Source organism: Argopecten irradians, chromosome 1 (genome assembly GCF_041381155.1).
Source record: "Argopecten irradians isolate NY chromosome 1, Ai_NY, whole genome shotgun sequence".
NCBI lineage: Eukaryota > Metazoa > Mollusca > Bivalvia > Pectinida > Pectinidae > Argopecten > Argopecten irradians.
In genome coordinates, this window is record NC_091134.1 from 18,193,329 (window position 1) to 18,217,457 (window position 24,129).

Sequence of the window (24,129 nt, forward strand, 5' to 3'; positions counted from 1 at the left end):
TTTCTTGTTAATATAACTGCTAAAAAGACTCTAGTTAAATGAAACACACCCACAGCAAAAATATTTCGTATTACATACTAAAATACTGACAATGAAAGTCCATGTTGACTATTCTCATTTGACACCGTAAAATGACATGAACCATACAATTCTTCTTGTATTGGTATGACCATTATGCTTTCACTTCCGAAACACATGTGGTCTCAATGGATCAATTTAACATTATTTACATGTACACGTACATCGGCACCCCTTCTCAAACTTTTGACAAATATTTTACTTTCTTAATTGTTTAGCAATGATTGCTTGTTTATCTTATTTTTTTTTTTTTGTGTTTTTTTTTCTGTTAATTAGTTTCCACACACTCTTTCGAGCCAATCGTTTTTAGACGTTTTCGAATAAAGTAAAACAAAGTTTAAATTGTTCATTTTATTTCTGATTTGATCGGAAATATATAACAAAGCCTAAAGATCGAAGAAGATATAAACTCTATATAACATAATGTACATACATTGAATAAAGAAGTTCATCTTTTACCATTCATTTAATAAAGTTAAAAGATATTGGACAGAGGAACAAAAACATAAAAAAACAAAAACAACGAAGCAATAAAAAAATTGTCAAAATGTAAAGCTGATATTCTAAGTCAAAATCATTTAATAAAGATCCGAAAATATTACATATGTGTTTCAGTCTTCCCATGACTGAGTCCTCTAAATATAGGTCGTTTAAAGATGGCATCCGAGGAATTGAAGTGTATTCGTGGTTCAGATACATCAGGACATGGCCTATTTACTAATTCTAAAATCAAAACATTATCTTTAGATTTCTAAATTGGAAATTATCTTACTAGAATAGTCAGCTCTGGTTTGTAATTCGTCAAAAATTGTGTGTACCAACCAAGTACAACATTGCATTGTAAACATTGAATTAATACTTCGTCCCTGGACGAAACAACAGTAAAAATCATAATATAGATATTCTACAAGTACAATACAGCATATACGTATTCAACAAGTACAGTATGAAATTTTCCTTTTGTTGTGTTTGATCTTTTGATCAGTCATGTGCATGTGCTGATGGCTGTTTATTTCAGTGCTTAAAATGTGCAAAATCATATAGTTTGTGAATATTCTGTAGAAAGGCCTTCAGTTTACATAACTTAGAAGGCGTGTACAGTTTTTTATACGATTCCTTTTTAATGTTTGAGCTTGAATGCTTTTGTAACACAATGTATGTGAATATAATGATTATGTATATGGCCATGTATTTCTAGTGCACGTTTTACACACTATCAATGGTGGCGTATGTTTATAACTTTTGTAACCTTTAGTATAAAAAGAAAACATACAAGTAAAGCTAAAACGTGTGTATCGAAATAGGAAGCTTCCCGTTGTATATATATCAATATTCAAAAAATGGTACACTGATAACATATATAAGATTATTCAAAAGCAACGCAATTCATTAAATAAAAAATGTTGCATTCGCAATTGACAATTTTCTTGGATCGTTTGATTGTCAGACATGGGCTGATCAATCAGTTCCATAGTTTATACCTGTATGTCGAAAGCGTCAAACGAGTGTCAGATGACTATACTCGTAAGGTTGATTTTATATCTCGTGATACAGCCATGTAATCTGTTTTAAATGCATCTCTATACTAGACAGATTACAATGGAACTCGATTGTGTATAGATCAAACCTCGTGGCTTCACAATGTATCGTATATTTGATTGGTAATACCATTTTAACGTTTGTCAAGCTAAGCGTTTTGCGCTGAAAAATTACATACATTTGTAATTGTATTAGCTATTGGCGTTAAAATAGCAATAATTACAATTGCGCTATAATTCATCAAAGCACTAGCTTGTCGAAAAAAAACGAGCAAGGGCTACATGTAAAATGAATTTGTTATCATAATCAAATATAAAACTAATAATCTACATCGTCGAAATATATATTAACATGTAAAATATATTCTTACACTATTAAACAAACAGGAAATTAAATAAATAATAGGATTAAATTATTTGTCAACATCAAAAGTATAATTCAACGCTATAAACCATTTTAAAACGTTTTGTTCGTTTTTATTTCGTTAGGCACTTGATTCCAATCATGTCATTTATAATGTACTATTTGGAACAATATTACTTTTTTCGCATTAACCTTCACGCTGTTATAGATTCGTCTTCGCTCTGATACGTGCTTAATGGAACTAGGTGTATTGCGATGTCTAGTGAAAAGATTTTTGGAGTTCCCAGGAAAACGTACCAAAACACTTTTAAAATATAAAATTTAATGTCATGTAGACTCATATTTCAGCGCATTTGAGAATAAAATAGATCAATTCCATGATAAAATCGCACTCATATTAAGGGGTGTTTAAACACAAAAAAAAAACAAAAAAAACATGCAATTAATAAAAATATGTGTATTTGTTTTTGTACGCTAATGATAAAGTTGAATTAACACATATCTGTCTATAATATACATCTGTCTGTTCGGTCTGGGTACCACAGCTGTCCTCTCGGACTAGGATGACCTCAACTTATCGCAAAATTAATTTCTCGAGGGCCATGAATGGGGCTTCAAAAGCGATAGACACTACAAATGCACACATGAATGACATCGTGGCGTGTCCCAAGAAAAGGTATATCTGAAAGAGAAACAAAACGTAAATATCGGAAAAAACAAACCAAAAATCTTCAAACTAATTAAAATATGCCACAAAAATAATACTTTATTTAAATTTTAATTTATTTCTATCATTTATCAATGGTATGTGAAAATTGGAAAAGTTTTAACAAAATCAGGGTTATCTACTAAAGAACACCAATTGTTCTTGAGTATACAAGACAGGATACGTCCCAAAACAATTGTTATATTTTACCAATTTAATAGTGAAATATTTTGTTCAGATAGGATATGCCCGCAATCACATGCTGTATTATACAAATTGTAACTTTAAATATTTTGTTTAGATAGTATACGTCCGAATACATTTGTATCAGATGTAACATGAATGACTTACGATGTCGTAGTCCGAGAGATAAAACAGAGCGTGCTTGGAATAAACGTGTAGAATCATCATCATCGGGTGTACTAGGTAAGCGGCATATGACAGGCGGGAGAGGGGTACAAGGCCCTTCCATGATAGGATGGAGTTCACGTGTCCTGTTTAAAAGCAACAAGTGAGAAAAGCAAATTGATTTGGTACCCTGAGGGTGTATTAAAATATATATAAAATATGTAGGTAATGCTTATAGAATAATTTTACATTATTCGTTGATGTTCCCCAACACCTTCATCAGAATACAATTAGCAATATATTGGCATTAAAGAAACATTGATATTCTTCTTATATCAAGATGCAAGATTATAGAACTAAATAGCATCAATGAAAGCTGTCGTTTATGGGGCACTGTGGTGTGAATCTTTAAGAGCGATAACTACAAAAAGTTTTGAGATTATTGTCGGCCCTGATTACCTCCCATGTCATTGTGGCAGGCAAAGATCACCCAGGCGACACAGAGCGACCACACAGGTCGGCCGACCCCTTCATAAAAGGCGTTCTGTAAATTTGTCCATGTTACGCCGTCTTTCTTATTGTTTGAATAGGTGGAATAAACTAACGTCAGAGCGACGGCGGTGGCTGTTGTCCATCCAATGAAACCGATCGTCTGTCAATAACATAAAACGATTCCAGTAATAATATATATCAATAATAGAAATAAATACATATTAATAATAAAATTTGAAATAATATTTATATATACACAGCATATTCAGTAAACCAGCTTGGAATTACTACTTAAGTATTTTACTATGAATTAAAATATCATAATTGAGAAATAAAAACCTGGGTGCCAAATACATTTAATCTCTAAGCGATTTTAATTATATTCGTCTTCTCCTAACAAATAAATAAGTTAAAATAATAACTACTACAGTGATATTCTAATAAAAATACCATTTCTTGTTACACACACAGTTGACGTATTTAATGTTAACTATATTTTATATTCTAAACGACTCTGAAACAAACCCAGATTTTTTATTTGGTTTATACCAAACAAAAATATTTCAGTGCATTCTCTTTTAACAATCCAACGATAATATGCAATTAAAGAATCTAGCTGAAAAAAAATAAGAAAATATTTTCGCGGTTTTGCGGGACATATTATGATCGCGATAGTTTGATCCTAAAAATCTAGAAATGGAAGAATTATATATACTCTTATAGCCAGGTCGCTAAATTTGAAAATCGAAAATGCTCAAATCGCATTTTACATTTTACCCGCAAAATTAATCTACTATACGGTACTTCCTCAAAAATAACAAAAAACTACCAGTACTTACCTTACTGAATGCCTTCCTAGGTCGTTTGTAGAATATGATTCCGAGGAACAGTCCCACACAATAGGCCCCAACACGGCACCAGGGGGTGATGTAGACGTTGTTCCAGTAATCTCCGCCATCAGATGCCATTCTAAACCCACAGCAAAGAATTAACATCTCAACATGTTGATACACAGACAGAAAAGTCTCATTTTAAGTGAAAAATGCAAATATAATGTCACTTTATCTGCTTGAAAAATGGATGTGATAGATTGGATAAAACCGACTGCGTTTCTGAAACAATAGTAACAAGAAAATTTATATCGATGACCTAAGATGAGACGAGGTTACGACTCCAAACAAATGCAAATCTTCGTAATTTGGTTGTTTTGCCGTCTTGAACACCATAGTCAAGTAATTAATTAATTAGCAGTTAGGATGGCGGAAGGAAATATAAGATCTCCCGCCATATTGAAATTAAGTAAAATTATTAATCCTGTGGCATATTCACAAGCCGTTTTGGAAAGGAAGTAAGCCTTTAAGTACAGCTGTATTTAATCAGTATTTCCATAGTTACACTGGTGCTCTTCAAGTATTTTAGTGTAACAAGACAACACCATATTATCTACTACTGAAAGGAAAGTAAAATTGTACTGTTAACCTTCATCAATTTATTAGTTCTTACATAATAAGCCCAGACACACTACTAATTATACAATATTATACTTTACTCACGTAAAGAAATTCCCGTTGTAAACGTATTCCTTCCATATTGCCGTGGCAATGCCAACCATCAGCAACAAGGTGGATACCATAATTCCGATAGGCAGGGACCTATAACAAAATGATATTAACCTACTGTAAATACACATTACATCGGTAGATTGGTCGATAGAGAACAAAACCGTCATGGCCGCAACGTTAAATGATATCGCGGTAAAATTAATAAATGATTTATGATAAGCTTCATTCCTTGCTATTTTCGACAAAACCTATGCCATGGAAATTCTTTTTTTTTTAATTTGGCATGAAGACTTACAATGTACACACGGTATAGGTCTGTATATAGTCACACAAGTTTTTTTCTGTATTACATTGTGTAAAGAATTAATCGCCGGAAACGACTTCCATTGTCATTTGATTGAATGTTTGTAATGAATCGGAATGATTATCACGTTTCCGACACAACGTTTTAATATTAAGATTTTAATACAATTGTGATTCATACACAAATCTGATACTGCTACACCATTCTTGTGGAATGTATCATTTTATCAATAAATATTTTCACTGTCAGGAAACGCACAGGGATGTTCGTTGACGTATTAAGGAGCGTCAGAATATCAAGAACAGGATGACAAACATTACATTGTATCAACTAATACTTGGATACGGGGAAATTAGGTTTGTATAGTTACGTAATGCATTAAAAGTTGTTCGTGTTACTGGGAAAAAAACAAGAATTCCACGAAAGTGGATGTGTCGCCTGCACAGCATCACAAAAAATAGTTATTTACAGTTGAAAAATGATTAAGTGAAGTTATCAAGTTCCGTAATTCCTGCAAATTTTGATGGATTTTGACCATTGACAATAAATATTTAAGTTATCGTGCGGAAACCATGGAATTATCTGTTTTGACGATTTTAAAGTACCGTTACTCTAGTAAATATTTTGAAGAATTTTCACTATTATCTCACTCATCCGAGATAACATTAATATAAAGCAATATACCAAATTTGGTTGAAATCAGACAATAAATACTTAAGGTATCGCACGGAAACCGTATTGCGTTGAAGGCGACACAATGAACATCTGTTCCATGATCCGTACCGTCCTTTAGATGTCCTTGTGGTATCAGTGACCATATAACAGTATTAAACTTCAAAAATTAACTCAATGAAACAAATTGCGTAACACAAAATTAAAGATGATTCGCTACTCCCTACAGTCGTGTTAAAACTCGTTTTGTTCACAGTTCTATGGACATGAACTAAACTGGCTAGCGTTATATATTATATTTCAACCAAATCGTAAACGAATACCTACAATGTCAGGAAGAATAGAAGGATCAGAGACACGACATAGAATTGCATGTCATTGGCTAAGAACCAGGTCCAGGCCATACACTGTAGGAATGAAGAAAGTTTTATAATAATTATTAATATTATATATTACAATAAAATGCTGTATCATTTCAAACTTAACTTTCAGAAGGCAATAAAAACCTTTTCTCGTTTGGGTGATTCTTCTATCATACAATGCCTGTAGATATGACAATTATCATCTGATCCACTAAATGGAGATCACAATATCACAATTTCGTCCAGCTATACCACGTGAATAATCGTAATTGACGTTTTTAAATTTGTTTATTTTTACCTGTTTATCCACTTTGACGAGATTGTTTATGTATAGGATGTTGGTCCACCAGCTTTCCCTACAGTTTTCTGAAGTTTCCACCACGTTTGGCCACAATGGACCATGGCCAATGTACTTAAGCAAGGTGGCGTATATTAACAGAATCATCCCGTACATCGGCGTCAATCTACAAAGAACGAAGAGACATGCTGAAAGCGTGCTTCATAAAATTAAATAGATTGTATTTCTGATGACATTTTTGTTATTTTACATATGCATACGATGGGCTATGTTACAAGTCAATTACTAATTTGATATAATACCGTTTTAACTGCAAACACCAGGTGTCTGTTGGCTCCCTGATATGCGCATCAGTAATTGTATTGTGTGTGTATCTCGTACATTAATTTCATTTGTAAATAGAATAATTCAACATTATTGGATACATTTTAAATGTGAAACTAGATTTTGTTTCAGAATGAAGAACATAATTTCTTTAAGTGCAGATATTATGCTATTAATGAAATATTTAAAAGTTTTTATAAGAAATCCAGTAGTATTGTACTGCTTATACAAATGTATTTACCTCCAGAACCGATGGAAGAAGTACCGCATGATGTAGTTGCCTAGCTTTGGTCCAGAGAAATTGGCCTTTAATTTGGTCATCTGTTTCAGTTGTATGTATGTCAACAGCATGCCACTTAATAGACATATAATGTTAATAATATTGATTACATTTAAGTTAAAGGCGAATCTTCGGCAAATAATTTAAGATTTTAATAAGAGAAAAGGCAAAACAAAATACAACAAAACAAAAACAACAACAAAACAAAATTAAAACCATTGTGAACAATGTTTTTACAATTTCACCCTGAGTGAAAGAACGATATCATTAATTTGTCATTAATTGATATTGCATATTATTAGGTCACCTGAGACGAAGTCTCAAGTGACCTATTCTAATCGACTTTTTGTCCGTCGTCGTCCGTCGTCCGTCGTGCATCGTAAGTCCGTAACAAATTTACATTTCCGACTACATCTCCAAAACTGCTGAATCAATTTCAATGAAATTTTGCACAAACCTTCTAAAACATAAGGCCAATCAAATTTGTTAATTATATGGTCCCCACCCCCTAGGGGGCTGTGGGAGAGGCCAAAAGGGGTAAAATTGAGTAAAATTTCAAAAATCTTTTTCTCTACTCACAGATGTAATAGAATCAAATACTCTTCATAGATAGAAAGGTCTTAAGGCCCTCTACAAAAATTGTGAGTTATATGACCCTGGGGTCTCAGGTTTCCCCCTGGGGAGGGGGTTAAGTTTACTATAGTTTATATTGGGAAAAACACATTTTTGAGCATTATTTGGTCATTTGTAAAAGGAAATGAGTCAAATGTTGTCAGAATTATCAGTATGAGATGGCCATTTAATCCTATTAACAAATTTTCTATGACTGACCCCCATGGGCCTTAGGGGCGGGGTCAAAAAGGGGTCAAATACGCTAAAACTTCAAAAATCTTCTTCTGAAATTCTGGAAATGGTAGAATGAAATATTTTCATAAATAGAAAGGTCTTAAGGTCCTTTACAAAAATTGTGAATAATATGACCCTGGGGTCTCATGTTTCCCCCTGGGGAGGGGGTCAAGTTTACTATAGTTTATATAGGAAAAACATATTAATGAAAATGTTTTGCTCAAATTTCATTGGAAACGAGTCAACTTGGTTAGAATTATTAGCCTGAGATAACATTTTAACATCATATCCATATTGGTCCAGGCCGACCCCCTGGGGGCAGAGGGGCGGGGCCAAAAAAGGTAAAACAGGCTAAAACTTCAAAAATCTTCTTTAAAAATTCTGGAAATGTAGAATCAAATACATTTTATAGATGAAAAGGTCTTAAAGTTTTTTTTATAAAAATTGTAAATTTGATGACCCTGGGGTCTCATGTTTCCCCTTGGGGAGGAGGTCAAGTTTACTATAGTTTATATATGAAAAACACATTAATGAGCATTTTTTGCTCAATTTTCATAGGAAATGAGTCAAACTTGGTTAGAATTATTAGCCTGAGATAGATTTTTAATATCATATCCACATTGGCCCTGGCCGACCCCTTGGTGGCAGAGGGGCGGGGCTAAAAAAGGGTCAAATAGGCTAAAACTTCAAAAATGTTCTAAAATTCTGGAAATAGTAGAATCAAATAATTAAAGATGGAAAGGTCTTAAGGTGTTTTATAAAAATTGGGAATTATATGACCTTGGGGGCTCACGTTACCCCCTGGGGAGGGGTCAAGTTAACTTTAGTCTATATAGGAAAAACATATTTGTGAACATTATTTGCCCAATTTTCATAGGAAATTAGTCAAACTACTCTTCATAGTCTAAAAAGTCAAATTTAATAATCACTGACCAACTTCAAGGCCCAGCATACAGTGTATATATGTCTTTAATTTGTTTCATTATTTGTTTCATTATATATTCTACCTCAGGTGACCGTTAAGGCCCATGGGCCTCTTGTACTAAAGTAGCACCAAAGCTTGTCCAAATTACCTGATCATGTAGAACGTATCGACACTAAAACCTCCAGCAACAACTGCCTGGAACGTGAACCGCTGTATGATGTTTAAAGCTTCTACGAAATTAGCTGCAATAAAATAGGATCGTAATGAAATTAAGAATATAATAAGGAAGGAATGAACTTTTAAATTACGAAATAGAAGATGGAAGAAGTCTATCAAACTAGATTAATAATAAATGATTTATTGGTAAACGCTTTTTGTTTTATTTTTGATAACATATCTATGACGCTATGATAAACAATACTCATTTAGTTAAAGACTTTTAGTTTCGTGATTTGATAGATAAGTTATGAATTGGTGACTAACCTGTTGACCAGCTTTCCTTAGCGCTCGATATCAGACCATAGTTAAAGGTATGTGAAAATGAATGGAGAAAATGGGAAAAACTTATTGATTTAGCTGACTAGTTACCTATTTCTATGTTTCTTTATTTAATGCGACAATCTATGATTGTCTTATCATGGCAATATATACATGTAACTATGTATCATATACTATAACGTTTTTACCATGTACATTAATTAGTTGTCCTTCATTGAGCTCCTGGAGTTTATAACACCACATTAATCTTTTTTCGATCTCTAGTCCTCTCTCTCTCTCTCTCTCTTGATCTCTCTCTCTCTTTCTCTCCTTTTCTAATATGTATCATACTCTTTTCCTTAGAGTGCTTGTGTAAGATCTTGCGTGTGAGGGTGTGTATGTAGGCGTGTGTGGCGTATGTGTGGATGTGTGAATGTGGGAGTGAGGATCATGTTCGTAAATAGAAGAATGAGGTAGAAGCTGCTACTGCAGATGATGATGATTATGATGAATGATGATAGGTAATAATGATGTAAATGAATGAAGCTGATGCATCAGACAATGATGATGGTGTATGAATGGTGGTGGGATTATGATGAAGTTGGTGATGAATGGTGATGGTAATGATGATGATGATGATGATGATGATGATGAATGGTGATGATGATGATGATGATGAATGAGTGATGATGATGAGTGTGATGATGATGATGATGATGATGATGATGATGATGATGATGATGATGATGATGAGTATGATGATGATGATGATGATGATGATGATGATGATGAGTGATGATGATGATGATGATGATGAATGGTGACGGTGATGATGATGAGATGATGATGATGATGATGAATGGTGACGATGATGATGATAATGATGATGATGATGATGAATGAAGCTGATGCAGCAGATTATGATGATGATGGTGAATGAAACTGCTGTGGCAGAGGATGATTGATGATAATCTTTTGTTTTTTATTTTTAAAAATGCTTTGGAAAAATAAAATAATTACAAAAAAAACCTTTTAGTTTCGTGATTTGGTAGATAAGTTATGAATTGGTGACTAACCTGTTGACCAGCTTTCCTTTGCGCTCGATATCAGACCATAGTTAAAGGTATGACCTAGCATAACCCACGTGAGACTGAAGAAGCGGATTCCGTGGATACAGTTAATCGAGTTCAGTCCAGTTGTTCCGGTCAAGATCTTGGGAGCGTTGATTTGAACGGAGAAAGCCTTGGCAATACCCACGAGCACACCTGGAAAACACAACAACAACACATATTGAGAAGATTAATTACTATTGACTGAATTGTTCTCGCGTGCGATAACATTTCACAAGCGACAATAATTTGCGGAAAGAAAATAAACTTTTAACTGTATGTCAAATCGCCATGAAAAGTCAAAAGAAGATATTAAGCCGCCGTAAAAATAGTACAGTGGGTAATTTTTTAGACGAAAATTAAACTAGTTCAAATAGTCATTATTTCAACAATACTTCAAATAATTTATGTGTATAGTTTGATACTCAGGTATAAAAATACTGTATGTGTGTGAATATACCTTCTTTCTTTTTCCTTTGTTTTACAGTATTGTCACTTGATTTCTGTAAGTCAGCCTTTGTTCTGTCCTCAGTTGAAACACCGTTCGACTTTTCTTCAATGGCTTTATCAAACTCCCTTTGGCTAGATTCCGAGTGTGGAACATAGTTCGCCGGGAGTCCAGCAGTATTGGCTGTGTTCACTTCCTTTACACTTTGTCCATTTTCAGCCTTTACAATGTCAATTGGACCGTATTTTACGGCGTTTTCGTCTTTCGTGAAAGCTATGTTACTATAGGCACTGTCTGCTTTAGCAGATTTTTCGTTGTCGTCAAACACGCCACGTGTTTCCATGGATACATACAATGTTCCGACAAGCATTAGAAATAGAAAGATGGCAAGAATGATTCTGAAAAAATAAAATGAGGAAGTTGATAATTTTGAAATTTTGTTATAGATTCGTACTGTATTTTTTAGATCACCTGAGACGAAGTCTCAAGTGACCTTTTCTAATCGACTTTTGTCTGTTGTCGTGCGTCGTACATCGTGCGCCGTGTGTCCGTAAAAACCTAAAAAATCTGATGCGATTTGAATGAAATTTTGCATAAATCTTCTACGGAATAAGGCTAATCAAAATTGTGAATTATATGGCCCCATCCCCACACGGGGCTAAAAGGGGTCAAAATGGCTAAAATTTCCAAAATATTTCTCTCCACTCGCAGATCATTGATTGAAATCAATTTATCATTACTCATGACGCTGTAAAAATGTGAAATTAAGTTGTAGATCACAACTTGGCTTCATGGTTTGAGCATACATGTATACACTCGTTTCAATGCACTGTAGTTGTAAATATAATGATTTTAAGCAGTACTGCCAAAATTCATTTTCAACTTACTTGTACTTAAATTAAAACTATGCAATGTCTCAAAATGTAAGTAACTTTTGGTGGTGATTAGCACGAAAATCTTCTTCATTCATGATTATGAAAAATACGGAAAATATAACTATGTAATTTAATCTTCATTGACTCGAAATTAATGTTACCGTCACAAAAATATAATGTTACCATTAGAAGTATTTTTTTTTTAATTTTGCATTCATTCGATACTTTATACATGACATCAGTGCAGCACTATGTATTGGAATCGGTCTGTACTTACATGGCTATTACTGCCCCAAGATCTTGTGTTACGTCCAAGTCCTCGGAACAATCCACTGATTCTACCAATGACGTGTAGTTTCGGAAAACATCTAATGCAGAAATAAACTACCAGGTATATTATTTAGTAATGATTTATTTCTCATCATCGAATATTCATCTAATATTCAAAATGACTGATAGAAATGAATGACGTTTTCTAGAACTTTTTTCTTATTTGTGTACATATACATTGACCCACCTAGTTTTAGCATTCCGTAAATATCACGTCCATAACACGTGTCTGGTACACAGACACCCCACGTGACCTTCAATGGAATGCCCTTTGTATCCTAAAGCAGGAAGAAAATACAAGTTTAGTGTTCAAATTAAAGAAGAAAATGTCTTTGAAAAAATAAAAAAATACTACTTTATAACGAGCATTTTACAAAGCAAGACTATAAAAGACAAGAAATGACACCTGCTTCTTCCGTCTCGACACCCTGTGATAGGTCAGATAATGTGGCCGCGGGATCATCACCCTGTGATAGGCCAGCTAATGTGGCCGTAGGCAATGGGTTCTCCATGGAAATTGATGGTTTAGATTATGGTGTTGCAACTTATGAGATTTCAGTCTGAAAAAGTGGTCAATATATTCGAGAAATTGATTTGTCTTGCTTTCAAAAGGTGGGGTTGCAAAATCCGCCCACGTTCCGATTTTTTTTAAAAATTTTGCAGTGTTAAAGGTCTAGGTATGTAACTAATTTATATATGTTTTTTTTCTTATTTTTCATTTAAAAAAGCATAAAGTGTCTAAAAGATGTTTTCTAACAATACTTTGGGTATGTTGCAAGGGGATCCTTTGTGTCCATCTTTTCAACATATTTTTTCATTTTTTTAAGTATTTTTTTATAATGATATTTACTAAGTATTTTTACTACAAATTGATCTTTCAAGTAAACAAATTCAAATTTTTGGCAGGATAAAAATCGAGGTTATTGGTTTTGCTCGAAATATTTGGCATGTTATCGATTTTGTCCACTCTTTTTAACCATTTTAAAAACATGCTTTAGTATAATCTTATAACTGATACTTTTTCCAAAATAATTCAAATCCGGGAAAAAACATTTCATAGACTGAAATGTAGCGATGGAAAATTTTTAAAAAAATATCAAAATTTGTCCTAGATGACTGTAAATTAAACTTGATCATAAAAACCGTAATAAAACAACAGTTAGTAGAATATATGTTTTTGTTACATATGTACTCTTAAAATAATTGCACTTTTGTTCTTGCATTTTCCCTACCAGTACCAAAAATCCTAACAAATAGATATGCTCTAGGGTGAAACAAATATTTTTTTAGTATAAGAAATCAAATGATTATTGGAAAGAAATGTATGTTCATCAGCACCTTAACTTCAAAAATACAAATTAAGATTATCCATTATCTCTTATGTAGATAAAAAAATGTTTTAAATTGAATTAAAAATGATTAAAGGGGCAAACAGAGCTACTTTTGATTTTCAAATAAAATGTACCAGCACCACAAAGGCTACAATCTTAATTTTGACCAATCAGGAGGCTTTTATTTCGTAACAATGACAACAATGCATTTAAAACTGTTGCTATCCCATTCGGCATACTCCATAACCTATATGTACCAATTTTCACATATATCGAATAATAGCTAAATTTCAACCAATCAGGGGCCTCCATTTTGTTTCCAGACAACCAATCTTTTAAAAAGTGATACCATGTTATATATTCTATAGCCCCTAAATACCAATTTTCACTTAAATCTGATAATATCAACCAATCAGTGATACCATGACATTCAGCATACTTCGTAACCTCTACTTACTAATTTCACTTAATTTAGACATTATTTAAGTTTCAGCCAATCAGAGGCCTCCGTTTCGTTACCATGGAAACCAATATTTTTAAAGATGTTACCATGGTATTTAGCATGTAAAATTATTACTGTACACTTATTTTCACTTATATCGGCCTCTGGAATCATAAACTGAAAATGTATAGCTAGGTGTACTAATAAAGAAGTGGTCCGTTGCTACCTGCATTCTCTATTTTTTAAGTAGTTCAAAAACAGTTTTTCGGAATTTTGAAACTTATTTACACATAGACAGAAAATGTAATGGAATTATTTTTATTGGGGGTAAAATTGTGGACAAAACCAGTAACAGGGTGAAATAAGATGACAAAGAGTAATGTCTCGTTTTCGGGTTTTTTCCCAAATATTTTTCGTATTTTTTTTTTCAAAAAGCTTTTCTGTTAAAAATTAAAAGATATGGCTTTATGTGAAGTACACGATCTACCCAAATTATTAATGAATAAAAAATGTGGAATATTACACAAAGGCTAACCTTTTATAACATGTTTGTGCCTTTTTAAAATCACAAAAGCAAAAAAGAAGTGTCATTTTAAAGGAACAACTAGTAGTACTTCCAATATGCAATGTTTCAAGAAAATTGTGCTGTTGGCAGTTTCTATGGAACTTTTCACATTAGCTTGAACACCACCTATAAACTTTTAAATGGAATTTATGTTTCAACATTTATGTATATTGTAAATGAAGTATGTTTTTGCTTGTTATTTTATTCATTTAATATTATTTATTATAAAATAATGTTCAAATAGTTTCCTCGAAGGAATGTTTAATGTTCAGCGTAAAAGCTACTAACATGGGCTATTGTAAAAACGAAAAAAAGCAAATATAAGAATTCATATGAAATGTTAAGGATAGTTCTGAATTCCAAAATATATACGTTACCAGGCCCAAACTATCGATGATGTTCTGTGGAACTGGTATACGGACTCGGCAGTATTTCGATCCTACTGACCGAGGGTATTTTGGTCGCGCTTTTCCAAGAAGTGGATTGGCTTCGACATCTGATTTGGTTTCTACACACTCGTCATATGACCCAATAAAATTGATGTTTCCTTTTTCCAAACCGGCAGGTATTTTCCCATAGGAATCCAACACTATAAATTTGAACAAATCAATAACGATTTATTATGTTTGATTTGATTTAAACATATTTTATTGCAAAATGTGCAATGGGATTGGTCACAAGTTATACAACTTATGTAAAGCTTGTTCCCAAAAATAATAAAACATTCAAATTACATAGACAAGATGGCATTTACAAGAAAAGATATACATAATATATAAAGTTGTATTTGAGACAGAGAGAGAGGGAGAGAGTGAGGGAAGAGCGAGAAAGAGAGAGGTGGGGGAGGGAGAGAGCTATTTTATAACCAGTATGCTCCTCAAGGTGTTAGTTTCAACTTGTATTATACTATTATTTTAAAATCTAAAATCTACCCCTCCGATAAAGACGACAGAAGTTCTAAACCACTTTTCTTAACTTTCGACTTCTCAATGTTCATATCATCCTGTCTTCGGTTTGTCTTTCTCCTGGTCACTCTAGGCTTTCTTTGAATATTCGTTTCTCTTTTGTCGTCAGTATCGGAGGGTTATACAAGTAAATACAAAACCAGTAAGATGTTGGGAGTAAAGCAGATATGGAAATATTTGATAATAATAGAAGGACGAAGTTAAAATCTATGAGTATCTTTGATATATTGCTGAGTGTGCATGAAGATTAATTCGTTTTCTTGTGTACTTAAGTTCATATTTCCAAAAAGTAATAAATTGACAGAGAGTGGAATAAATGAGTTTAGCTGTCGAAATAGAATGATTCTTTGGTCATTATATGAATTACAATTAAAAAAGAAATGCTGTGGATCTTCAACTGGGAAACCGCAATGACATTTTTGATCTGTTACAATATTTGCTCTGAATAAATGGCTACGTAATGAACTTGAACGATTTCTTAAGTTTGTATGTATAATGTTTAATTTACGGTCTCCAAAATAAAAAAAGTCGGGTATTACAGGTACGTCTTGTCTTGGTTCCGGATAGCATGTTTAAAATTAGAGAATGACTCGCTATGTCTGGTGTTTATAGGCAACTGGTTCCATAAACGAACGGTAGACGGGAAAAAAGATATATTTGAAGATTCAAGTTTTTATTAGGAAGTGTGTAATTTTCTGCATTACGAAGAAGGTGTTGGGTGTTATCAGCAACTATAGAAGGAAGGAGTGTTTGTAGATAGGTTGGGGTTAGCCCATGATGTATTTTATAAAAGAGTTGGAGTTTTCTGCGAGACCGTCTGTTAGATAAGGGCTCCCATCCAGTTTCACAGTAAATAGAGTTTCTGCTTGAGAACGATGGTAATCCCGTAAAAATGCGACCTGCCTCTAATTGTAATTTTTCTAAGATTTCAGCTTCAGCGACCGTACAACCGTCCCGCAACTCACAACAATATTCCAATATAGGAAGAATAAAAGTTCTATAAATTTTGCTTAACGTTTGTCTAGAGAGAACGAATTTATTATGTTATAGTTGCGAGGTATGTTGTTTCATAACAAAATAATGGCATGTTTTTATCCATGTCTAGACACCAAGTATTTTTATTTGACTTGAAAATTAATATTGTAAAATCCATAGTTTAATGCATAGTTAATAAGAAAATGCACAATTTTAAGCATGCTAGGATTTAAGAGTGGTTGTTAAAACATATATTTATTACAGTCTTTATGTGACTTGTCTATATTTTATGTTGAGTTTCTATGGTATGCAGAGCGGTAGATGGGTTAGAGGTGTATACTAATAGTAATTACGCATCAGAAACATAGAAAAGAAGACATTTTTCTAGTTCAGTCAGTTTGTTAATTACTATTATATATGTTTTACAAAAGTTAAATCGAAAACCGTCTTTACCAGGAGCTTTTGTTTATGTCTGTAAAGTGGGGCGTTTTCCATCTGCACCTAGAACCAAATGATGTCCATTGCGTCAGTTGTTTTGGTTAATGCTTTATAGCCCTGGAAATATCTTCCGTCTACCTTTTATCTACCTTTTATCTGTAGTAAAAGCAGTCATTTGCAGGTATTTGTACCAAAATATCGATCCCACGATGGTCAGGTATAAATGTTATAGATTGACTAAAATGTGAAGATCCAATCAGCGTGTTGGCAACATTATGATTGTGTCTAATTTCCTATCGAATACGGAAAAAGGGGATCGTGTAATATATGATTAAACTACTGATGGCAATGTCTTCAAATTAATCATCACTTTAAAGTGAATCACTGTCCTTGAATATTATCGATTTTATCGACAATCATGTCGTTGAGATCAAGCCACAAATGTTCAACAGAAAGACTGTTCCTTTAAAGAAAATAAGAAATTAAACACCATTACTGTAATCCCCACTTCACATAAACTTATACCTAAAACGAAAGTTGTCTCTCTGGAACAATCCAACAGACTGCATTAAATCAAAGTTAGCGTCGAGATTGCGATAACAAGCTTTGATTCATAGCAAACGAAACATTCAACATACATTGTAGCAATAAAATTAAAATGAACTTTCTTCGTGCCAAGTAATAGCGCGATAGATGATATTTTTGTCGAAAAGATGATATCAAATTCAATATTCAAATCAATAAATTACAAACAACGAGAATTTCGATAATAAAACGTTTGTAGGAAAATCTTATAAGGCTACACATATCTGTTAGGTTAAGGACATGCAGAGAGTTAACCGAATTTGTCGACCGAATTTTATCAGCGATCGTGATATGCTCTTAGTTAGCTTTATCAAAATTTCGTTTTAATAGACACGAATATCAAAGGCATATGTTCTAAATGCAATGACACAGGTGGAAAAAATAAACAAGAATGGGTTTCAGATTAGAAATAATTTAAAGGAAAATGTCACCCCCTTATACTGGGTAGGCTTAATGTATTAAGGTACCGTCCATGTTGACCTTTACAAAGCATGATTCCTGTTAGCGATGAGTTGACGATACTATATATGCTCCTTAACGAACTATTTTATCTGGAGTATTGTAAATATAGGATGTCTATGTAAATACAATACAAATACTTCCTTATGTCTTCTGATGGCTTTATCTATTGACCGTACGTAGTGCACGAGTACTTTAATAATTTCCTTAAGGGATCAACCAACTAAATAAAAAATATACCTTCGAAATGGCCCCTGTGTATACAAGATTGAGCCCAGGATAGAATTTTAACCCGGCCGCTGATTGGCTGGCTAATTATGAATTTCAAAAGTAAAACTGTTTTCTAACAGGTAATTATTCCTAGATAACCATGATATGAATTTGGAAATTCATATTGAGATTTAGGTTCAAAATATCAACTTTGATAATGAATAGGTAAAAGCATTAGAATTTCAGGATTTTTTAGTGCAAAATGCGCCTGATTTCAATAAAGCTACCCTGGTTGGAGTTTGAGCAGAAGGACCCAAACTTTTTTTTTCTATTTAGTGTTATATGAGAACCTAGACTTTAATTATAGAACACAATAGCTAATTAGTATTCCTTTGTTTTAATAATACAATACAAAACTTTAGCAAAGTTTAACACTGTGGTCTATGTAAAATTATTTAGTTGGTTGCTCTCTTAAGCGGAATAATTTCTGCAAGTAGCTACGATACCCGTTCATACTAAAATATGTTTATAATTATTTTTCTTCCACTTGTATTGCCGAAATATCTGCCTAGACATATTCCCAGCATTAAATATATGTTCCCCCCTTCACTCCATTGAGATACCATTCGATAGATAATGTGATAATGTGGGTGGTCTTTGACGTCCCCATAATGTATCATGATAAATTTGAAACTTCAACTCATTAAAAAAACTCATGGTTTTTAATTGAAGGATTCTCAAAATTTATAATTTTAAAATTAATTATCTAGTATTTGGTTATCACTTTCATAATAATAGCCACTTTCATAGTTATGAGGTAATGCAAACGTACATCATATTTGCATATAGATTAGTGTTACGTAGATAGACTCCATATTGTTTGTCATTTATTAATATTTACAGTTAATCATATTTGTGGCCTTTTTTGGTTCGCCACCTATTTTATAGATGCTATTTTTTATGTTCATAATTGAGTTTATATTATGTAATGTTTTGTAACACAAGTTTGTGTTAATTGTTCAGTTATCCAGTTGTTCTGGATATGCTAATAAATTGACAATCATTTTCAATTATGGTTTCTGTTATATATTTCATTCCATATCACATCTGTAAAAAACGGAGCTTCAGCAGCAGCCAGAAAAATAATGAGTATATTTTTGCGGAGTTAGAGCATAGTGAACACAAATATCGATATATACATTATGATGTAAAAGGAAAGGGAAAAAAACTCTCTCATCCGAGTACCTCTGATCTGATGGATGGGAAGGATTCTCTGTAGTGAAGCCTTCAGGCTGGAGGGTTAATATTGCGAATGGAAGAAAATAACAGTTCTTAAATAATTATAAACAAATAAATGATAAAAGTATAACACTAATTTCAAACTTTACTTCTTAACATTTATGAACTTATATGTATGACGTGAAAGTGATGAACACATTTTGTTATCATATGTTTAAACTGTATAAACGAATCCTGTGAGGTCTGTAGGGGATACGTTGTTATCACGCGATAATATACAATATATTGTTATCATCTAATAATATTGAATTAAAAAATAAGTTCACGTCAAAGTGTGATTTATATTCCAAGAATGTGGGTGGACTTTGCCCCTAGGCAATGCCTCACGTGGTATCGGGGTTGCGCCTGGTAACCGTAATTGAATCACTTTGTATAGAAGGATTGCGTCGATATCACGTGTGTATAACCGAATTATTTAGCACTATAGGGTGTCGGGGTTATGGTAGGATTAAATTGGACAGATAAGGCTATTATGGGTCCAAATTCCGTGTATCGTGTACGTGTCTTCGTGCACATGTGAATCATAATAGATACCATTCGATAAACACTAGTCTTACCAACTAGTAGTTCCTTTTCTGCTGACAGCTGGTGATATTTAATTTCAGCTTAAAACCAACATTTGTCGAAGCCAGCACTTGCGTACCGTATTTCAATACATACTACAAGCATCACCTGATTGCAAGAACTATTCCAAATAACATCTATGATTTTAATACTAGCTGGACATGTTGCACTGTACGTTGGTTTGTTGCTAATTCCAAACATGACGAAAATACATCGCATTTACAAACATTTCGCTTTTAAATAGTTTCAATTTTATTGTGTTTCTCTGAGCTCAAAGTAGTGATCGCAATTGTATATTAAAGTAGGGTCATTCGGTGCACTTTTCGATAATATATACATATATAACACTCCATGTCGGATTTCTTATCAGATACCAGATTAGTACTACGCTAAATCTGTATGTGTTGACAATGTAACAAATATCGCGATGAAAAAAGCTATCTGTTTATGGTTTTTGTCTGTGCTTGACTGTGTCGTAGATTTGGGATCCATTATCTAATTGTTTCAGTAAGCTGTCTTAATGGGCGGTGATATAGAGCTATCCTGTTTCGCTGTTCACATAAAGACATTTTTAGTTTATAGGAGAGGTCAATACCGGCTTTTTATTCTGCAATTAGCTTTGATACAATTACCAAGTAATACTATGTTTTTGCCGTATTCGACACTAACAAAAAAATCTGTATTTTTGAATTTCAGCACGTTCGCCGATCCGACGTTTCTGAGGCGAAGTTATGTTTGTTTAACATATTCAAAACAATGCCAGATTTCATCAGTTTTTTTAATGTTGCAGGATAAAGAGTATACATGATCGGTGTCTAAAACATTGAAAATTAAGTTACAATTTTTGGCTCAGTACAGAAAGAAAAACTTGCCAATTTTTTTATTACCCCTTGCCAAATTACAGTGTTAAATTTGGGGACACTGACCATGCATACTCTATATATTACCCAGCATCTACTCACATCTCTAAGTCCTGAAAATAGGAATATGGAGAGACAGGTGCAAAGCAAACACACATTGATAGAGCATGAAATACAGCCTTTCACGAATACGAGCTCTCTGATGCTCTGAGAAACGCTGTTGACATAACAATTGACCAAATTGAATGTGCATTTCCCTACTTGTCACGAAGGTTTTGACTAGTGCAAAGTTTAACGATACATCATGCAGGGCTTTCTATATAAAAAAAATCATCAAATAACAACATCAACAAAATATCTTTTTTAAAGTACAATTTCATACAATTTGAATATTTTATTTCAGAAACAAGGCTCGGTTAAATTACGTAGTTTTCATGTACGGAGAATTTACATGTAGTCGCATTTTTTTCTCGAATTTATCTCAAAATTACTAAATTCATAGAAGTAAAATTGCAATAAAACGTCGAGGTATTAGAGAAAATGCTCTTTCATATGTGGATATGAAGGATAGGGATATTCTACCCTCGGCATCACAAAATATAAAACCCTCGGCAAAAAAAAAGTGAGCCTTGGGTAGAATATCACTATCCTTCATATCCACATTTGAAAGAATCTTATATCATTACACGGCTGTTGTGAATGTCAATACCATGGCTTTGGGTAGTGATTTTCTCGATTATAATCGTTATGTAAATTTAGGGGAAAATATAAAAAATATAAAATCCATGAATATTCCAAGTTAAAGTCCTATAACTATATCTCAATTTGCAAAATTGCAAAAGCTTCGGTTTTATTCCGTTAGGATGACTTTTATGCATAAACTATTTTATTGCATTATCAATTATAATTTTTGAGAACATAAATTAGATATTGCGCCCTTACTTCCGTCAAAACACCTGATTCTCACTTAAATATATTTTTAATTACGTCGATGTCTTTTGAAATGAAAATATATCTATGATTTTTTTTACAAATACCTTGATATCTGAGTAGGGACCACATAATCAATGTATATATTACATGTAGCAGCTATACCTTACAAATCTACTCACTTTTCAAAGCCCAGGCTTTTCTTGATTTTGCTGCATCCAGGAAATCTGTAATGTCTGCGTAACAACTTTCGCTAATTGGATCCGCTTCTACCGTACTGTTGTATGGCAATATCAAACGTACGCTCAAAAAGTCTAAAACAGTTCCAATAACTGTCTGGACGTTCATGTTTCTAAGGTATGTAAATAGTGTATTACTGTTAAGTTCGCCAGTTCCGTTATTGCGTTGCACTAGTTGGTCTTGAAGAAATTTGAAAATGAGCTGGTATGCTGGATTATTCTGAACTTCATTAGCAGTATTGAATACAGCTACGAGTCCTGCGTATACAAATTCTGTGTCTCCACCGTATAAACTATCAAGAATTGGCTTAGTTGCATTATAAAGTCTTAGTGTAAGTCTTGGTATGTTTGAATTCTTGAGCACAGACCTTATGATGACCACTGTGTCATTGCTATTATTCAAAAATCCAAGACCTTCTCTAACTATTTTTTCTTGTAGTCCCGATTTTTGGAATCCTGGACCGAGTTCATCAGTTAAGACATTCCACAAAGTCTGCAACGTTGGATTAGAAATTCCATTTGCAGTTGCTTTAATTGCTGCATTCAAAGCCATGATAAAAAGACTGGAATCGCTTTCGTTTCGAAGTTGTTCTATGAGTGGTTTTGCTACGGATATACTTCGCGTTAACGCATCAACAAAGTTAAATCTTGACATAATTTGTTGGATATCTGTATTTAGAATGGGCTTCGACATCTCGATAGAAACGTTCGCATTTTTAACCGCCTTTCCTCCTTCGTCTACAAGAACTTGAACCACATCCTGGAAAATCGGGTTTCGGAGAAGGACTGGTATAGATGACAACGCATACATTTCCACTGCTTTGGTAAGATTCTGATTCATAAACGGGGGTCCTGCTGACAAATTTTTAATCAACTCATCTACATACCGTAATATATCTTCGTTCGAAGTAGAGTTGTTTCCAACCGCTTGGGTTTGGTTAGTGGCCGCAGAATCCAGTGTTCTTGGCAATGCTAACAACACGGTGGCTACAATTGTCAATGCAGCGAAACGAAAGGGATAGCCTCCCATGTTGTTGTAAAGCACAAAAATCTCAATATTATAAAAGTATCGCTGGCTAAACACTTCAACTTGGTATGATATAGCTGTTAAATGAACACATTGACAAATTATTACATTGAAATTAAGCCCAGAAGTTTATGAGAAATGAGTTCTACGACTTTCTCTTTTCATCCACGCTGTATATCAGTATATCAGCTAAGATATAAAATCTTTTGTTAAGTAAATCAACGAAACTCAAAGTGAAATCTTTTCAACACAATTCTTCAACAAATTTCCAGTCACATCGTCGGAACTGTAACGGGGGAATAATGTATGTCTTCTGCAGGTTACCTGTCTTTATAAATAGTCAAGACTCGCGTCGATCAGCTGTTAACTGTCAAACAGTGTTGGTAAATACTGAGGCTCCAGAAGGACCTTATTACCTTGTCATTCAAGGTGTAGAAACATTTAACTTCCAAAACTCGTGATGATCATCTTTACTTTATATCGATATTACTTAGTGATATCGTAAGTGTAGTTGTTTTTCCTGGTATCTGTATACTATTCATTATCAATACTGATATTTTTATTTCCTCTTAATTATATCCTGTGTAATAGATTGGGAAGATATCAATATATCGGATGGTTTACTTCCTGTTACAATCTTTCTTAGCCTCCTACCAATGTCTTAGATTACCCTATCTGACATATACCATATAAATGTTAAGATTGGAGAGTATATAAATATTGACTTTTTGTAGGTAATTACGTGGAATTGTTAAACCTGAGAAAGGTGATATTCCCCGAGGCCGATCAATTCCTCGTATTAACCTACAAAAGGTCAATAATTGCTTTGTTATATGATACGATACAATATGATACAAGTTTTGCAACTGTGATAAAGCTTCCTTTTCTAATCCTACCTCACT

At 33.3% G+C, this 24,129-nt stretch overlaps 1 protein-coding gene across 1 annotated transcript; it reads right to left on the reverse strand.

Moving 5' to 3' along the window:
* Window positions 1–350: 350 nt before the first annotated feature.
* LOC138319454 (O-acyltransferase like protein-like) lies at window positions 351–23,549 on the reverse strand. The gene is made up of 15 exons (XM_069262612.1): window positions 22,144–23,549; window positions 15,054–15,265; window positions 12,526–12,616; window positions 12,286–12,376; window positions 11,146–11,531; window positions 10,653–10,841; window positions 9,248–9,341; window positions 7,290–7,403; window positions 6,725–6,890; window positions 6,392–6,471; window positions 5,080–5,178; window positions 4,366–4,495; window positions 3,494–3,686; window positions 3,038–3,180; window positions 351–2,662 (listed from the first exon to the last, which is right to left on the reverse strand). The coding sequence occupies exons 1-15, from the start codon at window positions 23,228–23,230 to the stop codon at window positions 2,555–2,557; spliced, it is 3,183 nt and encodes a 1,060-aa protein (XP_069118713.1). The 5' UTR covers window positions 23,231–23,549; the 3' UTR covers window positions 351–2,554.
* Window positions 23,550–24,129: the final 580 nt, after the last annotated feature.

Coding starts and splice junctions, on each gene's coding strand:
- LOC138319454 (XM_069262612.1), bottom strand. CDS start 23,230: ATGGGAGGCTATCCCTTTCGTTTCGCTGCATTGACAATTGTAGCCACC. Junction 11,532..12,285: donor CTTGGGGCAGTAATAGCCAT/GTAAGTACAGAC, acceptor TTATTTTTTCAG/AATCATTCTTGCCATCTTTC. Junction 9,342..10,652: donor AAAGGAAAGCTGGTCAACAG/GTTAGTCACCAA, acceptor ATTTTATTGCAG/CTAATTTCGTAGAAGCTTTA.